The sequence below is a fragment of the Stegostoma tigrinum genome, chromosome 31 (assembly GCF_030684315.1).
Source record: "Stegostoma tigrinum isolate sSteTig4 chromosome 31, sSteTig4.hap1, whole genome shotgun sequence".
In the NCBI taxonomy this organism is placed as follows: domain Eukaryota; kingdom Metazoa; phylum Chordata; class Chondrichthyes; order Orectolobiformes; family Stegostomatidae; genus Stegostoma; species Stegostoma tigrinum.
In genome coordinates this window covers 13,064,898-13,088,597 of record NC_081384.1, presented here as the reverse complement: position 1 = coordinate 13,088,597, position 23,700 = coordinate 13,064,898, and the positions used below count along the sequence as shown (strand labels likewise).

The following is a 23,700-nucleotide window of genomic DNA, read 5'->3' as shown; positions in this document are numbered from 1 at the left end:
GCCTCACACCAGTGGTCAACATTCATGGAAGTTCCCCCCACCCTGCTTTGACCCCCAACACTGACCGCGCCCACCTTTAACCCAGGTCACTGATGATCCTGGGTTCTTCCGTCATGGAGCCATTGTTAGCCCCGGTCAACATTCCCACTGGTGTTAGCTGCAACCTCTGATTGGCTGACTCTCGGGATCGGGAGGCACAGTTGGAAGTGCCAGGATCTCCTTGTCCAGATCCTTGATTCTAGGGAAGACCCACTGCTGGCCACCTAGGCATCTGCAAGCGGTAGCCTTTAGCCTGAAGAACCCACACAGCATTTATAAGATTCCTGTTCTCAGTGTTAAATACTGCCCATTCACTCTGATTCTCTCTTGCCTTGAGCCGCCTGATATTCTGAATATTTCTGTATTCATTTCAGCGTCTTTAGTACTTTGCTCTTGCATTAATCCTGTTATAAAGATGGTTATAAAGCCAGACATTACCTTTTAGAAAAAAATGCAGCTTTACATTTAGAACATATTTTGTATCCTTGCATAGTTGCCTGAATCTTGTGGTTTTTAGGGTTCCTCCAGCAAACAAAGAATCAACATTGTTTCATGATCATCTGTTTAATGACTGTTATTAAAATAATGTGTGTTATTTCAAGAAGATGCGTTTGCACTTCCCATTATTTTCCATTAATTTGAGGAAAGATTGAGTGTGGGCCAGTAGTGCCATCTTGAGGCATAATTGGTACAAGTGATGGATGTTACATTTTAAGGACAATTTCAGTTTGAGTTGTAATGTACTTAGTGGAATTACTTTAGATTGCTGTCAACATGGAAGGACCATTCAGATTTTAGCATCAGGTATATATCAAAGATGAAAAAAAAAATGAAATATCAGAAGTATTTCGTATTTCTGCGAGGGCCTTCGATATTCTTTTAATGCAAAACACAACTTGAATCAAAGATTTTCACAGGATAAAGGTACAGATTCACATTTCAAATTCTGCAAACTTTTCACCTCAAAGAAAGGGTCATACTTACATAGAACTTTATCATCACTAGTACAACAAATTATTTTGATGGTTGTTTGGAGGATGGGTACAGCAGTGATTTGGCAATATCACACAATGAGTAATCAGACCAAATCAGAACACTATTCTTAATGGTGCTCTCTGTGTTTCAACCTGTTTTTGATTTTCTATGAGAGGTTTGATAGCAATATTATAGTTTGTGATAATCATCTTAAGTTTTCAAAAGTTTTGTGATTATTAAATTGATCAAAGGTTTTGAGGTAATTTGACATCACATGTCCAGCCTCATCTGGTATCTGGCACATTATTAATCTTTTCCAGCCTTCTTCCAGGGAATTATGTTAGCGATATCTATATCACATGTAACGATCAATAATGTGAATGATGGAGCAAACAGAAGAAGTGAAGGATAGAGGCATTATGGACTCAACCCCCAGTAACCTTGATGGGAGATCCAGAAGAAATGCAGGGATATAGAAGGAGCTCAAAGGTAAGGCATGAATGTACTTTTGAAAGATATTTGTGCCAAATATATCTGAACAAGAAAGAAATTAGAAGACTTAAAATGAGAGGCTAAATATTATAGCGTTAGCAATCATTCCCTGGAAGAAGTCAGGCACTAGAGATCTGGTGTTGTCCAAACTTCATATGCAACTCATGTCAAAAATAACTTCCGTCAGATGGCATGGAGTGAGTGATGCAAGTCTCGACTGCCCCAAGTATTATCCCTGACATCAAATGAGTGAAAGGATGAGAAGTAGCAATCCCTCAGCACTTCCCTCCTCCTGGAAACTTCCTTAACTCTCTTCCACCAGGAAAACTAAATCTCAAGTTCAGTCAACCATTCATTATGAACCTAAGTGGACAGCTAGATATCTAGCTAGCTCATTTTGCTGGTATAGTTCCCCAGAAGGGTTCGTAATGACTGTTTGGCTGAGCTCCAAAATTCTCAAGTGCATTAGTTTGGCAGGGAATCTGTTTGGACAAACTGAATGAAGTGTTTACTTTGCTTGATTAACATATTGATGTAGTTATAACAGGTATTCTTTTTGTGATCTCTTTTGTCAATGTCTGTATTTATTTGGACAAGACTAAGAGGTGTGAAGTGGGTAATGCTGTACTGACACTGTCATGGCTCTGTCTGATTGGCACTTAAATAGGGTTGTATCAGGGAACATTAGGATTTTTCTTTACAAAGTAAGTTTGCGAATGGGTATCATCTTAGGAGTTCAGCAATTGCCATTGTTGCTGTACAAGTGTTTGCTCTATAGGCAGAAAATTGAATGGGGCGTGGAAGAGGCGCAGACAAAATCTTTTGATAACCTTTCAAAACATTCCTGAATTCAGAATCCTGATTCCTTTCAGCGATTGTGAACCATAAGTCATGGAGAAACTGCCCCGACTCCATGACAATTGTAGGAGCCAAGAGATGTTCACTTCCTGCAATAGGCGTGAGCTCGCAACCCTAGACCCTTCTCCTGAGTTGGTGAAAATTTTGGGGAGTCCTTCTTGCCCTTTTTAATTGGCTCCCCAGTCAGTCTGACTCTGTGAAAATGTGACCCATTGTAGACAGGAGAATCGCAGTACATGTAGTAATGATAGAGGACCTAAATGGAGAAAGTTGCTTATTTATTCCTAATATTTTTCTATGTTTTTTCTCAGAGAGAAAATAAACTCTTAATACATACGGGCCAAAAAGGAGCACAAGCTCCTGGGAAACACCAAATCTGACAACTGGAACAGAGACAGCACAGATTTCGATACCGTTAAGGAAGAAACCTCGGGTGAGGCACTAGCACTGATGAGGACAGAGGAGCCGGTGCCGCTATTTAACTCTAATCTAGTGATCTCAGGGTTACAGTGCAGCACACTGCTTGCTGCTCCCGGCTTGCAGCAAGTTACAGACCTTTCTGCACCAACCCGAATTCAACATGACACCCACATTGAACCTTGTGCCTCCTTGCACAAACAGTGGGAGGTGATCTCAATCTCTGATGGTGCTAATGCCAACATTTGCACTGCTGCACTTTGCCTTGTGGTAACGTCAACAGCATCTACAACAACGATCCAGATCCCCAGCATATCGAGAACACTTTGAGTGAAAACCTCTGTTGCGTACTGAGAACTTGTGATTAATTGTGACAACAAGGTCATAAGGGACTCCTGAAGGAAATGAGGAGATAGTCAGTCCGGCAAAGATGGATACATTCCACGATAGAGGCAGAGGTGCTTTGGTTTAATCACAAACACTGGTCTCTGTAATTGTGTCTGTCATGTAGCCATTCACGCTATTCCTTTAGTGAAGCAAAATAGATAATAGCACAGCATATCAGAAACTAACATTGAAAAATTCTTTGATTGTAATGAGAAAACAGTGGATAAACACATTGAACAGGCACTAAAGCACAAAATAAAAATAAATTTATTTTCACAACATCTTGCAATCTGCTATTTCCATGGTTGAACAAAAATAGAAAGCATCGTGGACTAAGTAAACATGCAAAGCCTTTTCAAAAAGTAAGCAGTGAAAACAAACAGCACTCCATTAAATACCAAAATTGACCAATTTGCTTCTGGTGGTTTCTAGACAATCATTCGGCGCTGTCGTAGCTTGCAACTTTGCAGTGTCCATGTCTATAATGAGATGGTAGTAATTTTCTGCATTTTGCCTTCATTTACCTGACACTTGGTATTTTGCAAGTCCTCCAATTGTTTCGACCATGTAATATGACACTGCTCCAATCCAAGCAACTGCCCATTAAAAGCATTATTCTACCAATGTATTCTATTCTTGATGCGTTTGTTCTCTGTGATTAGGGGCTTTTCTACACAAGTTAGCAGATACTTTGTGACCCAGACATGTAGCCACTGATTTTCTACCTTGTGATCATGTTGTACTGCCTTAAAAATGTCGTGATAGCCCAAAGCTTGCCAATTTCTTCTAAAGTAAATATCAGAAGCAAATGTATTTTGCACATTTATTTTCTGACAGCAGTAACTTGCCATTTGCACTGAAGCAAATTGTGCCATTAGGTTGATGGTGGTTTACAGTGGCTTCATGTGTACGATCATAGATGTTCCGTAAGAAAGAATTAATTTGTAATTCCAACCACAACTTCAGTTGGTACCACAGAGCTTCATAACCAAGAAAGTCCTTTTCATGCAATATCACTAGTGTATTTTACAGAAATGACAGCAGCCAATTTGTCCTCAAATTTGCATCATATAAGTGACAAACCTATATTGGTGATTTTAGTTTCCATGTTGGTTAGGAAATAGAATAAGTCTTGCATCTCTTCATTAAAAAGTTCCATGGTGTGTGTCATGAGAGGACAGACAAGGTTTTGTATTTCTTCTGGAAGAAAGCAGCTGTCCTTCTGGGCTGCACTGTGCAGCCAGCCCAAGTGCTGTGCTCAGATCTCTGGATTACAGCCACAGACCTCTGATTCACAAATTACACTGGTTGGCTACACCCAGCAGTTGCGACTGAAGTGCATGTGATTCAATATTTAAAGAAACCAGGTGTTAGTTATTTTGGCAATGGAGAAGTGCGCAGGGTAAGAGATGAGAAGCAGCAATGACTGTTAACACTCAGTTCAGTGAGAGTAGTTCATTGTCTTGTAGCAGACTTGTACTTTGTAGTCACAGCTTTTGTGTGGAGCTTGATCCTGCTCATGCTATGCAAGACTGTGATTTATAAGCTTGAGATAGTCACTAATATATCAAATAAGGAATTCAAGAGAGCGTAGAAACTTCTACCAAATGGAGTGGCTGAAGCAATTCGCATTGATGCATTGAATGGAAATCTGGGGAGAAAGGAATTGAAGGATACGTTTCTCAAGTGGAAAGAAGTAAGGTGGGTGGGAGGCACATCAAGTATATTAAACAACAGGTGAAACCTGATGGGCAGAATGGCCTACATCTGTGCCCTATAATTCATTGTGAAACCCTGAGTTGATTCAGTTATGTCAATATACTCTTATTATCTGATAACTGCTGTGAATTGTCTATTTGAAGGATTGCTACAAAATATTATCTGACAATCTCCAGAGATCCTAGTTTTCTGAATCTGGATTTGTCCTGTTCACAACTAAACTGTCATCTTATTTTCTCATATGAAAGCCTTTCAAAAAGGATTTGCACCACTGAAGTATTGAATAACTTTTGTAAGTGCAACAGTCCTTCTGAATGCTGACTGTGGTTCAGTACATTCTGTCACGTAACACTGACTTTTCGGCAGCTATGTATGATAAAAATTGCAGAGCATAGATTAGAAAAAGAGTATTTTTTAAAGGAGAATGGTAACACTGTAGAACAAAAAGAAGAAAATTGAAAATGTTTGAAAAAGTAAAACTAATAACTTCCTCTGTGGTCACTGAATTTTTTAAATAAATTACCCATTGCATTCTCGTGTATATATTTTTAAATCAGGTATTCTATTAACTGCAACAGAAGTATTAATTGCAATAATACACTGACTTTTTTTGTAATTAATTCATTCAGTCCCCTGTAATAGAACACCTTAGATTTTCCAGTATTATACTCTGACTTTAGATTAGGCAATGGGAATTTAATTCAGGGCTATGTTAATTGTACCAATTTTGTTCATACATAATATAAAAAAGTATGTGATTGCAGTTAGAACTGTATCTGTCTATAACAGTGTCAATATAAAGTTATGATAACAAATGATACATTCAAGAGAATTCTATTCACATTCCATTTAAACACTCAAAAGGCAAAATTAAACCCAAAGTGAAACCTGGAGAAAATAAGTAACATGGTTGTGAAACAAGAGATTAAAAACAGCAGATGAAGAGTAAAAATAGAGGTTGCTTGAAAAGCTCATCAGGCCTTGCAGCATCTGTGAAGAAAAGTCAGAGTTAGCATTTTGGGTCCAGTGACCCTTCTGCAGAACTGATGGTGGCTAGAAAAATGTTGCTTTATATGCAGAAAATAGGGAGGGGAATGGGGTAGGGAGTAAATGATAGGATAGAGCCCAAAGAGAGAGAAGAGCAGTTGAATAAACAAAGGAGTTGATAACGATATGGTTAGGAGAGTGAATAGTTATTAATGAAGACTGTTCGTGACTAACAATAAGTAGTGTGTACCCATCCAGAAAAAGCAAATAATCCAAGCAAAGCTATCTGCGTTTTCAATTTCAACCCATGCGCTGCCTGCCATTTTATCACCTTCTCAATGTCTCTGGAGGCTATGGCTTCTCCTTAGAGAACACTCTGACCGTCCTTTGCATAACACCTATCCCAACTCCCACCACTCTCCCCACCCCCATTGTGTTTACTATCTGGAGCAATCTCTTCCCCAGAGATAGTAGGACCTGCCAATGCTGGAGAATCTGGGATAACAAGGTGTAGAGCTGGATGAATGCAACAGGCCAAGCAGCATCAGAGGAGCAGGAAGGCAGACATTTCGGATCTGGACCCTTCCTCAGTCCAGAACTGAAATGTCAGCTTTCCTGCTCCTCTGCTGCTTGGCCTGCTGCGTTCATCCAGCTCTACACCTTGTTATGTCAATCCCTTTCCCATGTTTTATGTCTCTCTTCGTCTTTTAATTAGATACAGATCGCAATTCCACTAATTCGACTTATCTGAACTTCCTTTCTTCAGTCTTCCCTTCGTCCTCTTCACCCTTTCGTCTCCTTGTGTTGTCATCCCATCCACTCATCCTCTCCAGCTTTCTTCTCCTCCATTCCCTTCCCATCCTCTGTGTGCATCACTATCCTCCTCTGCTATGCCATGAACCTATACACATCCTATACTTTCCAAATAAATCACAAAAGTAGAAATTTGGTTTTTTTTCTCTGTTGATCTTTCCTTAGCAAATTGTGATGATGTAAAAGCTACTCTTCCAGCAATTGATGCCGTGATAGTGCTTTTGGATGTAATATCTGACTAATTATTTTATCAATTACCATTTAACAAAAATGCTCAGCGTGTTTATATATTAATTACATGGCCTTTTTCATTAGCAGTAAATTAACAGAAGCTACACCAATGCCCAGAAGATTTCTACCCTGTTAAACAGCAATATGTTGATAATGCTGCTGGACTAGTAATGCTGAGCCTGGTCTAATATTTCAGAGACATGAGCTCAAATCCTGCCACAGCAACTGAGAACATTTTATTTCATCTAATAATGAATCTGGCATAAAACACTAGTCTCATTAATATTGATCTGGGAACTAAGAGATTGTCATCAAGCCCATCTGATTCAGTATAGTTGGTCAGGAAAGAAAATCTGCTTTTCTTACCTGTGCTGGCCCACAAGTAACTCTAGGGCCAAAGTAATGTGGCAAACTCTTAACGAATAGAGATGCACAGAGATGTAGAATTAAGGTTAAAGTCAATTCAGCCACAATCTTCTTGAGTGGCAGAACAGTCTCAAAGGGCCAAGTGGCCTATTCTGGTTTCTTGTTTGAATGCTGGTATGGCCTCTGAAATGGCTTAACAAACTAATCTGCTGTGTCAAACCACAGCAAAAAAAGATGGAATAAAGTAATTAGACCCATCCAGCATTGATCTGAATTTCAGAAATGACATGACACACCATAGTCATTTAACCCTGCAGTGTCCTCCTTATGAAGGTCAGAGTACGTGTGCCAACATTGGCTGAACTCTGGGGTGGCATGGTGGCTCAATGGTTAGCAGTGCTGCCTCAAAATGCCAGGCACCCAGGTTCAATTCCACCCTCAGGCAACTGTCTGTATGGAATTTGCACATTCTCCCCGTGTCTGCGTGGGTTTCCTTCAGATGCACCAGTTTCCTCCCACAGTCCAAAGATATGCAGGCTAGGTGGACTGGCCATGCTAAATTGCCCGTAGTGTTCAGGGATGTGTAGGTAAGGTGGGTTATAGGGGGATGGGTCTGGGTGGGATGCTCTGAGGGTCAGTGTGGACTTGTTGGACCGAAGGGCCTGTTTCCATTCTATATTTCCATTCAGGGATTCTATGATCTATGTGGAGATTAGGTAGATTGGCAATGCTAAATTGTCTTTAGTGCCTAAGGATGTGCATGCTAGGTGGATTAAACACAGGAAATGCAGGGTTACATGGGTGGGAAGGGTGCACACTAAGTAGGATACTCTTCGGAGGGATGATGTAAATATGATGGGCCAAATGGCCTACGCACACAATGCAGGGATTCAATGATTGTATGAACTGCCTCACAGACTAGTCAAGCAACAGACTGGCATGTCCACATTCATCAAGACATACTTAACTGCTCATGTCCCAGATACCTCCAACATCCTTCTTGTCAGAGGTCAGGGCACCGTGACCTACAGTCAGGAGGGAGTGGTGTTGAAATCTTCGGATTCCACATCCTACAAAGTGTCATGTTACCAGATCAAACCTGCGCAAAGAGCTGCAAAGCTCATTACCAGCAGTGACTCACAAGCATAATGACTGAGCAAACTGGCGGGATCCTGGATATAATTGCCAGACTAGGCCTGCAGCTGGTGGTGAGAGCACCAACACCAGAGAAAAATTGTTTGTCCTGTGGCGGATGTGTTTGCCAATGACAGTATTGGTGGGTGTGCCCATTTCGAAGACCTGGTGGAGACAAAGTCTCATCTTCTCACTGGACACACCCACCATTCTGTTGTGTCACGCTCCCACTTTACTGAATAGGATAGATTTCAGACTTGACCGAGCAACTCAAAACTGGGCATATGTGAGGCAGCCTAGCCCATCAGCAGAATTGTATTCTACCACAATCTGTAAACCCATGGCCCACCATACCCCTCACTGTACCGTCAAACAAGGAACGAACATTGGCTCAATGATGAGTGTTGAAGGGCATGCCTAAAACTGAGTTGCCTAACTGGTAAAGCTACAGGGTAATCTTCAGTAAGGGCTAAACAGAGAAGCAGCATGCAGTAGACAGGGTTAAGTCAGCTCACAAATGACAGATCAAATCAAAGCTCTGCAGTTTGACCACATTCCGTTGTGAACAATTAATTGGAAAATGAGGCCCAAAAAATAACACCAAACGTCAGTGGAAAAGTCAACACAGAAATGCTTTTAAGAAAAAGTGTGAGTAGCTGATCCATCTCACCTTCGAATTAAGTTTCCCATCATAATAGATGTCAGTCTTCAGACAAATCAATTCATTTGATGTGATATCAAGAAAGAAGGCGCTGGATGCTGCAAAGCCATGAAACATTCCAGCTGTGTAACAGAAAAGTTGTGTTTAACAGTGGGAAACATCCATTCCAAAGCTGTTCCAGCACAGCCACAACATCAGTATTTACTGAATAATTTACATAATTTCCCATATGAGCAGCTTGGTGGCTCAGTGGTTAGCACTGCTGCCTCACAACACTGGAGACCCAGATTTGATTACAGCTTTGGGTGACTGTCTGTGTGGAGTTTGTACATTCTCCTCATGTCTGTGTGGGTTTCCTCTGGGTGCTCTACTTTCCTCCCACAGTCCAAGGATGTGCAGGTTAGGCGGATTGGCCATGCTAAATTTCCCATAGTGTCCAGGGATGTGCAGGCCAGGTGGTTAGCTATGGGAAATATAGAACTATAGGGATGGGGTGAGTCTGGGTGGGATGCTATACAGAGGATTGGGCAGACGCAATGGGCTGAATGGCCTCTTCCTGCACTGTTGGGATTCTATGATTTTATATGTGTCTACCCCCCAAAAGATAGTAAATCCAATCGGGCCATCAGTCTACTCTAAATCATTAGTGAAGCATTGGAAGTTGTCTTTGACACTGTTATCAGTGCATTCACTCACCAACAAGCTACTTGTTAGAGTTCAATTTGAATTCCATTGGGACAGCTCAGCACCAGGCCTGATTACTGCCGTGATTCAAAATGAATCAACTCCACTTGCTTGGATGAACAATGCTCAAGAAGCTGGATCCATTCAAGATTTTTTAAAAGTCCCATTTGATCAACATCCCATCCCATACCTTAAACATTTACTCCCTCCAGCAATGGCACACAATGGCAGCAGTGGATATCATTTACAAGATGCACTGCAGCAACTTACCAAAATTACTTTGCCAGCATCTGACAAACCCATAACCTCTATCACCTAGAAGGACGAGGGCAGGAGTTTTATGGGACTACCATTTCCTGCAGAGCCCCCTCCAAGTCACACCACATCACTGTTCCTTCAGTGACACTGCATCAAAACCCTAGAGCTCCTTTCTTGACCGTGGGTGTCCCCAAATGGTTCAAGAAGGCAGTTCACCAGCACCTTCTCAAAGATAATTAGGGATGGACAATAAATACAGGCTTTGCCAGCAATGCCCACTTCCATGAACAGGTGAAAAAATTGATGAGAATTTTATAATAGTGTAAACTTACAATACACCTGTCATTTGGAAGATATTCAAGCCTAAGGATTAAAGCATAGCATTGTGGTGTAATTAACTTGCAACTAAAAATAGCATTTCTAGATTATGTTGTATTTGCATTGCTACTAAGTAACTCATGACCCACATATGGATTAACATGCCACATCACAATTAAGTAAAACAAATGGAAACTCGAATGTAGCCAGAGCCTAAAGTTGCCAGAAATAAACTGTATTTTGATATCTTTATAGCTAACTATAAAGCCTACCTCTATAGCCTAAGGCTGTAGCTTCTTATGTAAATCTTTGGAGACTCAGAGGTATCCACAAAGCCAGGAACTCATCCTCATATACGTTTTTAGTGGCTACAGTCAGGAGCAGGGAGTGTGTAGAGAATGACCCAATAGGTTTCTGATACTGTGTTAGTCTATTTCTCCTCTGGGTTTGTTTTAATAAGCATTACCAATGTGAAACGTATTAGGAATAAAACTAAATTAAGGAATCGGCATTTAATTGACAACACTAAGCTTTGCAATGCATATATCAGTATCGTTATAGATAGCTGTTTCCCATTATAAACAGCAAAAAAAAGCAGTATTAGAAATGAATATAGAAATGCCTTTCGGGAAAATTATTTTTATCGATCATTCTTCAAGAAAAGGCATAGCAAGGTCAGTTAGGAATGAGCTAACAAAATCTTTGAGATTAAGTACTCTGGAACAATGCACTGATGCTCTATCATTGTATCATTGTGTTCTTGTTTCAAAGCAAACAGAAGATAACTCTGTTTTACAAAATTACAAAGTTTAAAGAGACTTTTGGCTTGTTGATTTTTTGCTCCTGGCCAGACAACAGTATGACAGACAACAGACCTAAAATTAGTTGGATAGGTAGGGTATTTTTGATATTCCAGGTTTCTCTCATTCTGATTTCCAACATTAACATTGAAAATGAAATCAGTGTTGTAGATACTCTGTGAAAGGAAAGAGATGCTCAGTTTGAAAACTGAAAAAAGAAATTTCAGTACTTAAAAAAAAACAGTTAATGACCTTTCTTCTTAAAGGTATGAAACGGCCATTAAATCCTCCTGTACCTCCTGAAAGTGGAGACGCAGATCCTTCCTTGGTGAATGATGACGCCACAGAATTACAATCTGTCGTCACGGACAGCACGCAGAAGCGGGAAAAGAAACTGCAGACTTTCACTCTTTGTGGGGTATGTAACATCCAACTCAACTCTGCTGCCCAGGCCCAGATCCACTACAATGGAAAATCCCACCAAAAACGGCTAAAAAAGCTTCATAATGGAAAAATGCCCACCAGCCAAGGTAAGGTTGAGAGCGAAGGACCTCTCATGAACTAGATCCTTTACTCAGAACCAATTCCTGTTGGGCTTCCTACTCACACAGGGAAGACTGCAGGAAGACAAATGAGGTTTTCATCTCAAACTATTAGTCTCACATTTCTTAGGATTAAGAAAGGCCAGGTGTGCCTAATAAAAATTTGCTGCTATGTGATTATGCCAAAAAAAATGCTGCTTAAAGTATTCATTTTTGAGGTTTTTTTGTTCTTCAGAATGCAGAGAATTTTGGTGCATTTTTTGTATGCTAGCTATGAGTGTCAATAAATTGTTACCTCCCTACATCTATTTCAGCTGCAGATTTCAGCTAAAATCTTTCAACCTTAACCGTTGAAGAACCCATTTGCCTTCGGCTTCAGGCATTCTCTGTGTTTAATTTCAAGAAGTTGCCAGGAATTAATGTTGTCATTGGTTCTACCCCATGACCCCAGAATCATAATGTTACCCAGAAATGTGGTTTCTGGTGCGAGATCAGCCGTGTCCACTTTCAGCTCTGAGAATTTCAATCCTGGTAATGTGTCCTTGAAACAGCCCGCAGGATTCAAGTTCAACACCTGAATTATTCAGAAAAAGGTGAAGGAAAATGAACGATGCGTCCACAAAGTGGGGTCTGAAAACTGTGGCCAAGAACTGAAGGAAGGAAGAATAGGGAGATGACCAACTGGAAGGGTAGCCGTGGCAAAACTGACCTATTCAGTGCGGGAGGATGCAGTTCACAATAATCTACGATGTGTCCTGGTGTGAAAAATGTTACATTGCGATAGGCATTTCTAGCAGTGAACCTCATCTGTTTGAAGCTAGGTTTCTATAGCTGGGTGTAGGACTTACTAAATTGAATTGGGTTTCAGTTGCTAATTTTCCTTAATTTTACAAGTTGCTTAGTATGAATAAAGACATAAAGCTGGACAAAAACCATCAGATGCAAGTTATTTGTTTTTATAGAATTAGTGAAAATTATTTGTGGCCAATAGCGTAAACAAATCAAAGCAATAAGTTTTAAATTGAACTTTACTGATTTGAAATATTCTGTCCCACCATAATATCATTGTTGATATTGACACCCAGTTCTACCTCACTCTGTCGCATGCTCCATGCCTGTTACATTATCAGGTTGTTTTTTCATCATCCTGCTCTAGATGAGCGGAGTCTTTTTTCTAACTAAGTATTAGAAAGAAGGAATCATTGGTTCTGTGTGCCCACTCCACTCTCTGTTCGCTGTAGCTATCAACACCAGGCCTCTGCCCAGCAATGACCTGAGAGCAACCCAGTCTGTTTGCAACCTTGATATCACATATGTTCCCCTTTTCAGTTCTTCCGCAGCTGAAACCAGCCTTCGTGGCTTTGGCACCTCTAGACTCAACCACTACAACATTCTCCTAGCTCTTCTCCCACATTCTACCTTCCTTAAACATGAGGTCATTCAAAACTTTGCTGCCCTGCCTTAGCTCGGAGCAGGTCCCTGATTCCCCATCACTTCAGTGACCTACGTTAGCTCCCAGTTAAGCAATGTCTTGATTTTAAAATTCTTATCCTCATTTTCGAATCCCTCCATGATCTCACCCCTCCCTATCTGCATAAAAACCTCCAAACCTACAAATCTCCAATATCTGTGCCTGTCTAAATCTGGTCTCTTGAATGTTCTGATTTTTAATTGCTCCTGAAGTAGTGCCCATGCTTTTTGCATAGGCGCCAAACTCTTGAATGCTGTCCTTAAGCTTCTTCATCTGTTTGCCTCGATTCCGTCTTTGACACCCTCCTCAAAAACCTATCTCTTCAACCAGGTTTTTGATCATCTCATCTGATATCTCCTCCTGTGGCTCCAGTGAAGTATCTAGGGACATTTTGTTACATTAAAGAAGCTATGTGATTATGACATGTTGTGATTTCTTTGCGTTCTTGTTTTTGTGTTAAGAATATGTTGTAATTCATCTCACAGAAATTTTTATGTTCTGCATTCCGGGAAGAAATCAATATTTAAAGCACCATTTGGTGGGAATGAGGCATTTATAAAGGGAAGTGCAATAACGGTTTCAAACAGTGCAAAAATCACTTATTCAAATAGTGTATGATTATCACATTGACAAATCATCATCATTGTGCCAAATCAGAATTGACATACAGAGTATGGCATACAACTGAACGTTTATTTTCTCCTTTAACTACCACAATCACATCTTCTATTTTAACTTATCAAGCCCAGGCATGCTGAGTTGAAGTTGTGTGTGTAATCTTTTGTCTCCTGTGTCACAGACTCAATGCAAAGGAGAAACCTGATTTCTTGAGAACACTGGTCTGTGTCTAAAGTATCTGAAAAAGTGCTGCTACTTCAACAAAAAAATTAACCACAAATGGTACTGGAAACCATTTTGTATAACTCATTATGTCTTGGAATTGCTCTGAGTTTGAAGTTTTTTTTAAGATTGTGTAATAATACCCGCACAGTATCTGCCTCCCCTATTTGCCTTCTGAACTCAGCAGCCAGGATCAGTTTGTGTCAAAACAACAAATACTTGGTAAGAGAGATAATAGGAACTGCAGATGCTGGAGAATCCGAGATAACAACGTGTGGAGCTGGATGCACACAGCAGGCCAAGCAGCATCAGAGGAACAGGAAGGCTGACGTTTCGGGCCTAGACCCTTGTAGGGTAATGATAATACAAAACAACAAAAAATAAGGCAAAAAAAGTCACTTTAAATTGCTTGTCAATCAATGTGAGCAAGGATGAATTTTCATAGGTTTGTAAAATTTGCTTGCCCATTCTCCCTTTAAATGATGATCACAAGGGGTTTCAGTCATGGGGCCTGTGTGTGTGCAATCCAGGAACTGGGTACAGAGACTTTGGTGGTTAAAGTATCTGATGATGCAAAGCTAAGTAAGAAAGTAACTAGTGAATTGGACATGGAGAAGGTACAGAGAGCTGTGGATAAGTTAAGTGAATGGGTAAAGAAGTAGCAAATGAAGTATAATGTGAGAGAATGTGAAATTTTCCATTTTAGCAGGTAGAAGAAAACAAGGAGCACATGATCTAAATTCCAAGCTTTGAGATGCAGATAAATCTGGTTATGATAATGTGTCAATCTCAAAGATTAATATGCAAGAGCTAATTTAATGTTATCCTTTATTACAAGGGAATTCAATACAAAAGTAGGCAGATTGTGCTTCAGTTCTACAGGGCATTGGTGAGACCCCAACTGGAGTACTGTTTACAATATTGGTCCTCATATTTAAGGAACGATGTATGTGCATTGGAAGCAGTTCAGAGAAAGTTTATAGACAAATAGCAGTAATCAGTATAATAAGGTAAAGTTTGAATCAACTGGACCTTTAACATAGAGGTGACTTGATTGAACTATGTATGATCCTGAGTGGTCTGAGGATATGGAGAGGATGTTGCATCTTGTGGGAGAATCTGGAATTAAGGACCACTGTTTAAAAATGAGGGGCTTGCCTATTTAAGACAGTGATGAAAATTTGTTTCTCATGGAGCTTTGTGAATCTTTGAAAATCTCTTACCAAGCATTGGTGGAAGCAGTGTTCTTGAATGGTTTTTAAGGCAGAGGTGGATCAATTCTGGAACAAAAACAAAGTTGCTGGAAAAGCTCAGCAGGCCTGGCAGCATCTGTGAAGTTAAAAACAGAGTTAATGTTTCCGGTCCGGTGACCCTTCCTCAGAACAAGTGTTGATAGCATGGGAGTTAAAGATCACTGTGGGTGGGTGGGAATGTGAATTCATTGATCTTATTGAATGCCTGGGCAGGTTGAAGATCTGAGTTGTCTGCATCTGCTCCTAAATTGTATGTCACAGCCCTTTCAATGCTCCTCACCTTCTTAATTGCCCTGATTCTTCTAATGTATTCAACTCTTTATTTACTGCTTGAAATTATGCAGAAGTCACAGTCTTAGTCTCATAAAGTGTAAGCTGTACATTGTCCTTTGGTTGAGTTTGACCTTGTGATGTGTAATTTTCCCATTTGGTCCTCCTTGTTCAAATACCACTCTGTGCTGGCTTAGCACTTTTTCATCATATTCCACCCTAATGTTAACTTTACCTCATATTGGAATAGTGTTGTTAGAATAACTGGTCAGTTTCGTAACCAGTTTTCGGTAAGGGAACGTGACTTAGGAACTCCTTGTACTCTCCTTTCAAGATCACGAACACAATTACAGCAGTATCAAACTAATTTGTGAAACTTAAATTTTTAGTTTTACTGCGAGCACTGGAATTCTATTTACAACTCCAGTACTCTCATTTACTACATGCTGTTTTTCTTGCTGCCCGATTGAGTGCAATTTTTGATCTTCCTGCTTGATAACAGCAACATCTGTTTTCACATCATTCGTAAGCACATTCAAGGACTGCCAGACTCCAGAACTAGCTTTAGAGCTGCTTTGACCTCACCTTGGTGCAAGTGGAGCTTTATCTGGATCTAGAGCATTGCTTTGTCCCCTATTCCTACATGCTTCTGGATGACAGAATTTCACACTTAGACTGTAGGTGGGGGCACTTAATTGGTTGGTGACTGTCATAGCAATAGTAGCATCTAACTTACTGAATCTGAGACTGTTAACTGAGCTGTCGTGGGAATTTGCTTGCTGGACCTCCCACACCAGCTCATAAAAAGAACTTCTATGCACTTTGCAACTATCCCTAGCTGTAAAGAGGGACCTGCCCTCATCACAGCATTCTTTCCACATCGGATTGTTTCCTTTACTTAATACCTTAGCCTGGATTTTATTGGTTTTGGGACCTCCTACAAACATGTCTGTCTCTAAGGTCAATTTCAACATTTGTACCGTACTCAGAATGATGAAAAAGTACCTTTAATTCAATCATGTAATTTGCAATACACTGACAACTGCTTTGTTTTATGGAATGCAACTCTCAGCATAATAACATGTACCCAAAATAATCCATAGCATTGTGGTGTCATAGATAACATTGGTTAGAATTCACCTCCTTCAGAGTGAAGACAACGTTTATCCTCATGTCCTATTTTATTTACTTCCAATCAAATGTGAGACCTTGTAATTACTGTTTTTGTTCAGGTGAAATCTTTCCCCATGTTCTTAAACTTGCCCTCAGTATTGTTTATTCAGCAATGTACCATACCAACTCACTGGAAAGGTAGATGTGTAGTGGTAATGTCACTGGACCAGTACTCCAGAGAGCCAGGCTACTTCCACCAACGCAGCTGGTGGAATTTAAAATCAACTAATAAAATTTAGAATTGAAAGTTGGGCACGGTAGTAAAGACCATAAAGCTGTCACAAATTGTAACAACACTTTTGGTTTGCTTAATGTCCATTCTGACAAAATTCCTCATGGTAGACTGGTCGGCAAAGTTAAATCGCATAGAATACAGGGAAAACATTTGGATACAGAATTGACTCAAAGGTGGAAGTGGCGGTGAAGTGTTGCTTTTCAGGTAGAAGGCCTGTGACCAGTGATGTGCCCCAAGGATCGGTGCTGGGTCCACTGCTTTTCGTCATTTATGTAAATGATTTGGATGTGAACATAGGAGGTATGGTTAATAAGTTTGCAGATGACACTAAAATTGGAGCTGTAGTGGACAGCGAGGAACAGCAGGACCTTCATCAGATGGACCAATGGGCCAATGAGTGGTATATGGAGTTTAATTTAGATAAATGTGAGGTGGTGCATTTTGGAAAGGCAATTCAGGGCAGGATTTGTACACTTAATTGTAAGGTCCTGGAAAGTGTTGCTGAACAAAGAGACCTTGGAGTGTAGATTCATAGTTCTTTGAAAGTGGACTCCCAGATAGAAAAGGTAATGAAGAAGGTGTTTGGTACGCTTGCCTTTATTGGTCAGTGCATTGATTATAGGAGTTGCAAGATCATGTTGTGGCTGTACAGGATTAGTTAGGCCACTTTTGGAATACTGCATGCAATTCTGCTCTCTCTGCTATTGGAAGGATCTTGTGAAACTTGAAAGGGTTCAGAAAAGATTTACAAGGATGTTGTCAGGGTTTGCAGGGTTTGGAGGCTTTGAGCATTAGGGATAGGCTGGGGCTACTTTCTCTGGATATGATTGGAGGTTGGGAGGTGACCACATAGAGGTTTATCAAATCATGAGGGGCATGGATAGGGTGAAAAACCAAGGTCTTTTCCCCAGGGTAGCAGAGTCCAAAACTAGAGGGCTAAGGATAAGGTGAGAGGGGAAACATTTAAAATTGACCTAAGGGGCAACTTTTCACACAGAGGCTGGTGCATGTATGGAATGAACTGCCAGAGAAAGTGGTTAAGACTGGTACAATTACAACATTTAAAGACATCTGGATGGGTAACTAAATGGAAAGGGCTTAGAGGAGTATGGGCCAAATGGTGGAAAATGTGACCAGATTAATTTAGGATGTCTGGTCGGCATGGACAGGTTGGACCAAAGGGGTCTGTTTCTGGACGTATATATCTATGACTCTACATGCAACTCCAGACCCACAGTAAACGTGGTTGAATATTAACTCCCTAAGATGCCATTCAGTTCAAGGGTAACAAATATCGCCCTTGCCCACCTTCATTGAAAGAATGCATTTTTAAGTCTTGAGCACACGCGCACGGAGCAATGACTCAAGCTTTCTCAAAATCAACTTTAGAAGTTCCAAAAAGTCACCGCATTCTTCAGTGTTTAATTTCTCAAATGAAGTGAAGAAGAAGGAATTCCATTCTAGCCTCGTCTTTGTCTTTCTTCTATGTATTACACAGAGTAAGACCAACACTTTGTTTACAGATCCATATCAGATCAGAGACAGCAGCAGAGGGGGCACAGCCAACTGTGTAATTTTATTCAGTGATACTAATGAAGAAAACCAAAGTGATCATATCAGTAAAGGCCATTACCTGCCACCCAGAATTGAGATAAATTTGTGTAGAAGCGAAACTATTCAAGTGAATTTCTCATCATTAGAAATTAAACTGAGAAAACACCTTCGCCAACATTGTTGTATTGTGGCTTAGATTCCAGACACGCATGCCTGTACCTTGAAGACAACACGATGTAACATTCTGGTGTAAAGGTAGCCAACTCTCCTTCGGTCGCTCTCTATGTGTGTGTATAATGGAGTCAGTGAGATAGTCAGAGTCAGCCATTCGTGTGTGCAATGTACAATTAAGATTTGTAAGCACAAAACCCAAACGGTGTGTACGCCTGTGATATTGTGGCTGCGTAAGTAGCCCTGTAAATAAACTTCAAGGCATCAGATGCAACATGACCCCAATCATTGCAATGTATTTTACATAGAAAATGACAAAGCTTATCAAATATTAGCTTAATTCATTTTTTTATCTGGTACTTTAATGAAGGCATTAACTATTGAAAATTAATTGATTAGTCCATTGTCAAAATGCAGGGCAGAATAAGAAGCCCAATATTATTATGTTACTATAATACAATATCTAAAATTGCCATTAAATTTTCCATTTGTACAGGTTACTTCAAGAAATTTTATAGATTTGCCTCCGAGGCTGACTTTAATATAAGTATGAATTTGGCCTGTAGCTTTGAGAGACATGCTCTATGCACTCTGTAATTTACAGCAATGGATTTTGAAAGTGTAGTGATTGGAACCAGGTGGACCTTATTGACTACAAGATCCTTGATTGCAGTTGTTCATCTGGGCCAATCAGGAAAGCCGTGGATGACCAACATAAACAGGAGATTTACAATCTTCTCAGTTCAGGGAACTGACTCCAGGCTGACTGGCAACAGCCAGTATATGGTGCAGAAGTAAATAAAGGGTGACTTGGTGATGGGATACTGGCCTCTGGGCATTTATTTAAGATGGCAGCAGGGTAAAACACTCTTGGCAGAGGTCCTCTGCTCTGCCTGTTGTTTTTCTTTTTCTTTCTCTGTTGCTTTTTCAAGCCTTTTACTTTAATTTACTGGAAATGAATGGAGGAGATTGTAGGTTGTGGTGAGTCCTGAAGGTGGTCCCAGGGGCGAGTCCCATACCAGGCTCCTGTGGGAGCAGAGAGTCCAGGCAAGTCCTGGAGATGAGTCCCAGGCCAGTGTGGGAGTGGACAGTCCCAGAGGTGAGTCCCAGGCCAGGCTGGTGTGGGAGTGGAGAGTCCCAGGCCAAGTGATTCCTGGAACTGAGGCCAGTGTGGCAGCAGCAGCAAGTCTATGCGGGTCTAGGAGGTGAGGCCATTGGAGACTGGAAACACAGCCTCGATGCTTGAAGCCCAGCATGTTCTAGAGACTTGGCCCAGGTGGTCTTAAGGCTGTCATAAACCTGGTGAAAAGATTAAAATTCAATTGCTTTTTAAAAAGAAAACTTCTTCTTTATTTTTTATTCTTATGCTGATCTTTAATTTATAGTTCTCTTAGTATCTCTACCTAGGTACCCTGTATCTAAGATGGTGCCTAAGCAATGACACTTCAAACTTTTCACAGCACTCATTCAAGTACGTGTGACAGCAAAGACTAATTCAATTCACTTTCAGAAAGGGAAGTGCAAATCTTGCACATTGATGTCTTGACTATCTCAGAATCAGTTCTCACTTGCCAAACACATACTTCAGATCATAAGATAATAAAGTGTGAAACTGGATGAACACAGCAGGCCAAGCAGCATCTCCGGAGAACAAAAGCTGACATTTTGGGCCTAGACCCCTTCATCAGAGAGGGGAATGGGGAGAGGGTTCTGGAATAAATAGGGAGAGAGGGGGAGGCGGACCGAAGATGGAGAGAAAAGAAGATAGGTGGAGAGGAGAGTATAGGTGGGGAGGTAAGGAGGGGATAGGTCAGTCCAGGGAAGATGGACAGGTCAAGGAGGCGGGATGAGGTTAGTAGGTAGGAAATGGAGGTGTGGCTTGGGGTGGGAGGAAGGGATGGGTGAGAGGAAGAACAGATTAGGGAGGCAGAGACAGGCTGGGCTGGTTTTGGGATGCAGTGGGGGGAGGGGATGAACTGGGCTGGTTTTGGGATGCAGTGGGGGAAGGGGAGATTTTGAAGCTGGTGAAGTCCACATTGATACCATTGGGCTGCAGGGTTCCCAAGCGGAATATGAGTTGCTGTTCCTGCAGCCTTTGGGTGGCATCATTGTGGCACTGCAGGACGCCCATGATGGACAGGTCATCTAAAGAATGGGACAGGGAGTTGAAATGGTTCGCGACTGGGAGGTGCAGTTGTTTATTGCGAACCGAGCAGATCATAAAACTGCTTTAAAAATTACAGCTTGTTTTTCACTGTGTTATGGCCACTTTATCAACTGCTTGTGAGGTTATAATTTTCCTTTGAATTCTTTTCATTAGCAATCACATCAAGGCACCATGAGATTTTACGTAGCTGAAGTAGCTTGGTGCAATAAATGTTTCATAAATCATGTACATTTGAGTTTGTGTCTTCATTTAATCACCGTGATGATTGTAATGAGCTACAGCAATTGATTTTCTTTCCCTCCCACAAAATGATTGCTTCAAGTAGAACTATCAAGCAAGCACATGGACCAGATTTTGTTGTGCGTGTTTCTATTTCATGTTAAGATACTGTCTACAAAATACACACACAGTTATATACATTTATGCCTATTAAGAAAGGTTCAGTTTTTAAGTGGCAGAATTCATACATTCTTCTCAGATTCATGTAATTGTATGAACTGAACAATGGAAGAAACCATCATATCTAAGAGCACAGTGTAGTTGAGTGTGGATTGATATTCTGTTGTGAAGCTTAACAGGTCAGTTGGAAAACGCTATATCTAGTATTGCTAAGCTACTGAATCAAATGAATATTCACACACAAATGATTTTTCGCCTTACAACTTTGAGAATCATGAACCGGTTTCAGAATCAGGCAACATTACAGAATCACGGAAGTGGAACGAAGAACAAAGGAAATTACAGCACAGGAACAGGCCCTTCAGCCCTCCAAGCCTGCACCAACATACTGCCCGTCACATCTAAAAATCCCTACCCTTCCAGGAGCCATATCCCTCTATTCCCATCCTATTCATGTATTTGTCAAGATGCCCTTTAAAACTCACTATAGTATGTGCTTCCACTACCTCCGCCGACAACAAGTTCCAGGCACCCATCACCCTCTGTGTAAAAAGCCTGCCTCGTACATCACCTTTAAACTTTCTCCCTCACATCTTCAACCTATGCTGCCTAGTAACTGATTCTTCCACCCTGGTAAAAAGTGTTAGAGCAAAGAAGGAGATCATTAGGCCCGCCAGGTCTGCACTAGGTCTTGAAACAAAGGTCAAGTGCCAATCTCATGCTTCCCCCCATACCTATGCATGCTATTTCTATCCAATCATCAACCATCATCCAATGTCCTCTTGAAAGCCTCATTTGAACCATTTCCATGCAATGCATTCTACACCCAAACCACACACTGTGTGAGAAAGTTTCTTTGTGCCCTTGAACTTCCAGCATTAATCAATAGGAAATTCAGTTGATCATCAGTATATTTTAGCCAGAAATAGGGCCTGAATAGCAGGCAGTGAAAGGGTAGAGATCTTGAAAGTCTATTTTGAGGCCAGGAGAAGCATTCTTGTGCCTTCAGAGCTTGTGGTTTTTTAAGGATATCTACTATACCATTCAATGCTACTGGCCAAAGTGCAATATCCTCCCAGAGGAACACCAAAATCGCTAGTTTGCTCAAACGGATCGGGTCCCACCTGCTTTGGGTAGGGTACTTTGCCTGTTTCCTAGCAGCCTACAAAATAGTAGCAGCTGAACATTGAAAGGTATGAGCTTACAGATAAAGTTCTGCAATTTTCTAACCATAACCGCCCTCTACCCACTCAAAAAAGGCCATCCCCACCTCTTTATTTGGTTAAAAGACTCCTTTGTTAAACTGCTGTGAATGTGATGTTCTGGCATTCCAGCTGCATGAAGTTAACAGTTATACTTATGGCCAAGCAAAGAGATATTGCTATCTGTCTTAAATGCATTTGTAAATTGTGTTTGTTTCCCAGAATTTAAGATTAATGCCAGTTAGATCAATCAGTGCCATTATTGACACATTCTGGCTATCTTGAAAGTCATCAGACAGCAGTGTTCCATGAAGCTTAATGTTTGATAATGGTCTAATTTTTCTTCCCCTTGTTTATCAACATTTGCTGTCATGCTGCAGTTGCAGATATCAGCTGTGACTCAGCTGGTAACAGATATGTCTCTGAGTCAAAAGGTTTTGGGGTGAAGTCCCACCATGGGATCTGCGAAGAACATCAGGCTGACACTCCAACACAAGGGAATACTGCCGGGTTGGAGGTACCACCTTTCAGGTGAGACAAATCATGCCCTGGTGTTTGTCCTTCAACTGGAGGTTTGCAATCTCATAGCATGACATGAAAGAGGAGTAGAGGAGGTATTCCGCAGTATGCTGGCTTGTATTTATCCCTAAAAACAGAAGCTTGCTGCAACATTTCCTACATTAGAATATTAACTAGACTTCAATAGTGTAGCTTTGACTGTGAGATGCTTTGGGATCTCCCAAGGTCTTGAATCGTGCTGTGTAAATGTAATTCTTCATTTGACAGTTCTATAAAGTGAAGCCTTTGGTGTTTAAAATTCTCAATGATGTTGATACAGCCCATTTTCATAGAATACAGTCTTTATTATTACTAAATGGAGTGTCTTCTCACAATGCATTCAAGATATCACCTAGAGCCATCTGTGCATGTGCAAGCAAATTCCATAATGCTGTTAGAGAGAAAAATCAAAACGGCAGATGCTGGAATCCAAGGTAGACAAACAGGAGGCTGGGAGAACACTGCAAGCCAGGCAGCATCTGGAGGAAAGGAGCATTCAATGTTTTAGGTAAGGAGAATACCCAAAACGTTGACTGCTCCTTTCCTCCAGATGCCACCTGGCTTGCTGTGTTCTCCCAGCCTCCTGTTTGTCTATCCATAATGCTGAGCTTGCCTCAAACTGGTTGCTAATGCTAATCTGCAGTGAACCTTTGTGCTTTGAGTCAAACTGTTTGCTGCTGGTTCAGAATGGTTTAGATGCAGCACTTCATAGTTAGATAGACTTGC

General features: G+C 40.9%; 1 protein-coding gene across 13 annotated transcripts in view; it reads left to right on the top strand.

Annotated features, from left to right (window-relative positions):
• Positions 1 to 23,700, top strand: part of znf385c (zinc finger protein 385C) — a 430,141-nt gene that overhangs the window by 139,003 nt on the left and 267,438 nt on the right. For 5 of the 13 annotated variants that reach the window (XM_048560947.2, XM_048560949.2, XM_059638751.1 and 2 more), the window contains exon 2: positions 11,406 to 11,669. The exons of 2 other annotated variants lie outside the window; for them this stretch is intronic. In XM_048560947.2, coding sequence (XP_048416904.2) covers positions 11,408 to 11,669 — 262 coding nt within the window. In that variant the 5' untranslated portion in view covers positions 11,406 to 11,407. Of the gene's footprint in view, positions 1 to 1,334; positions 1,504 to 2,675; positions 2,798 to 11,405; positions 11,670 to 23,700 lie in introns of those variants that run through there. 6 more of the 13 variants (XM_048560946.2, XM_059638752.1, XM_059638753.1 and 3 more) reach the window with 3 other exon arrangements.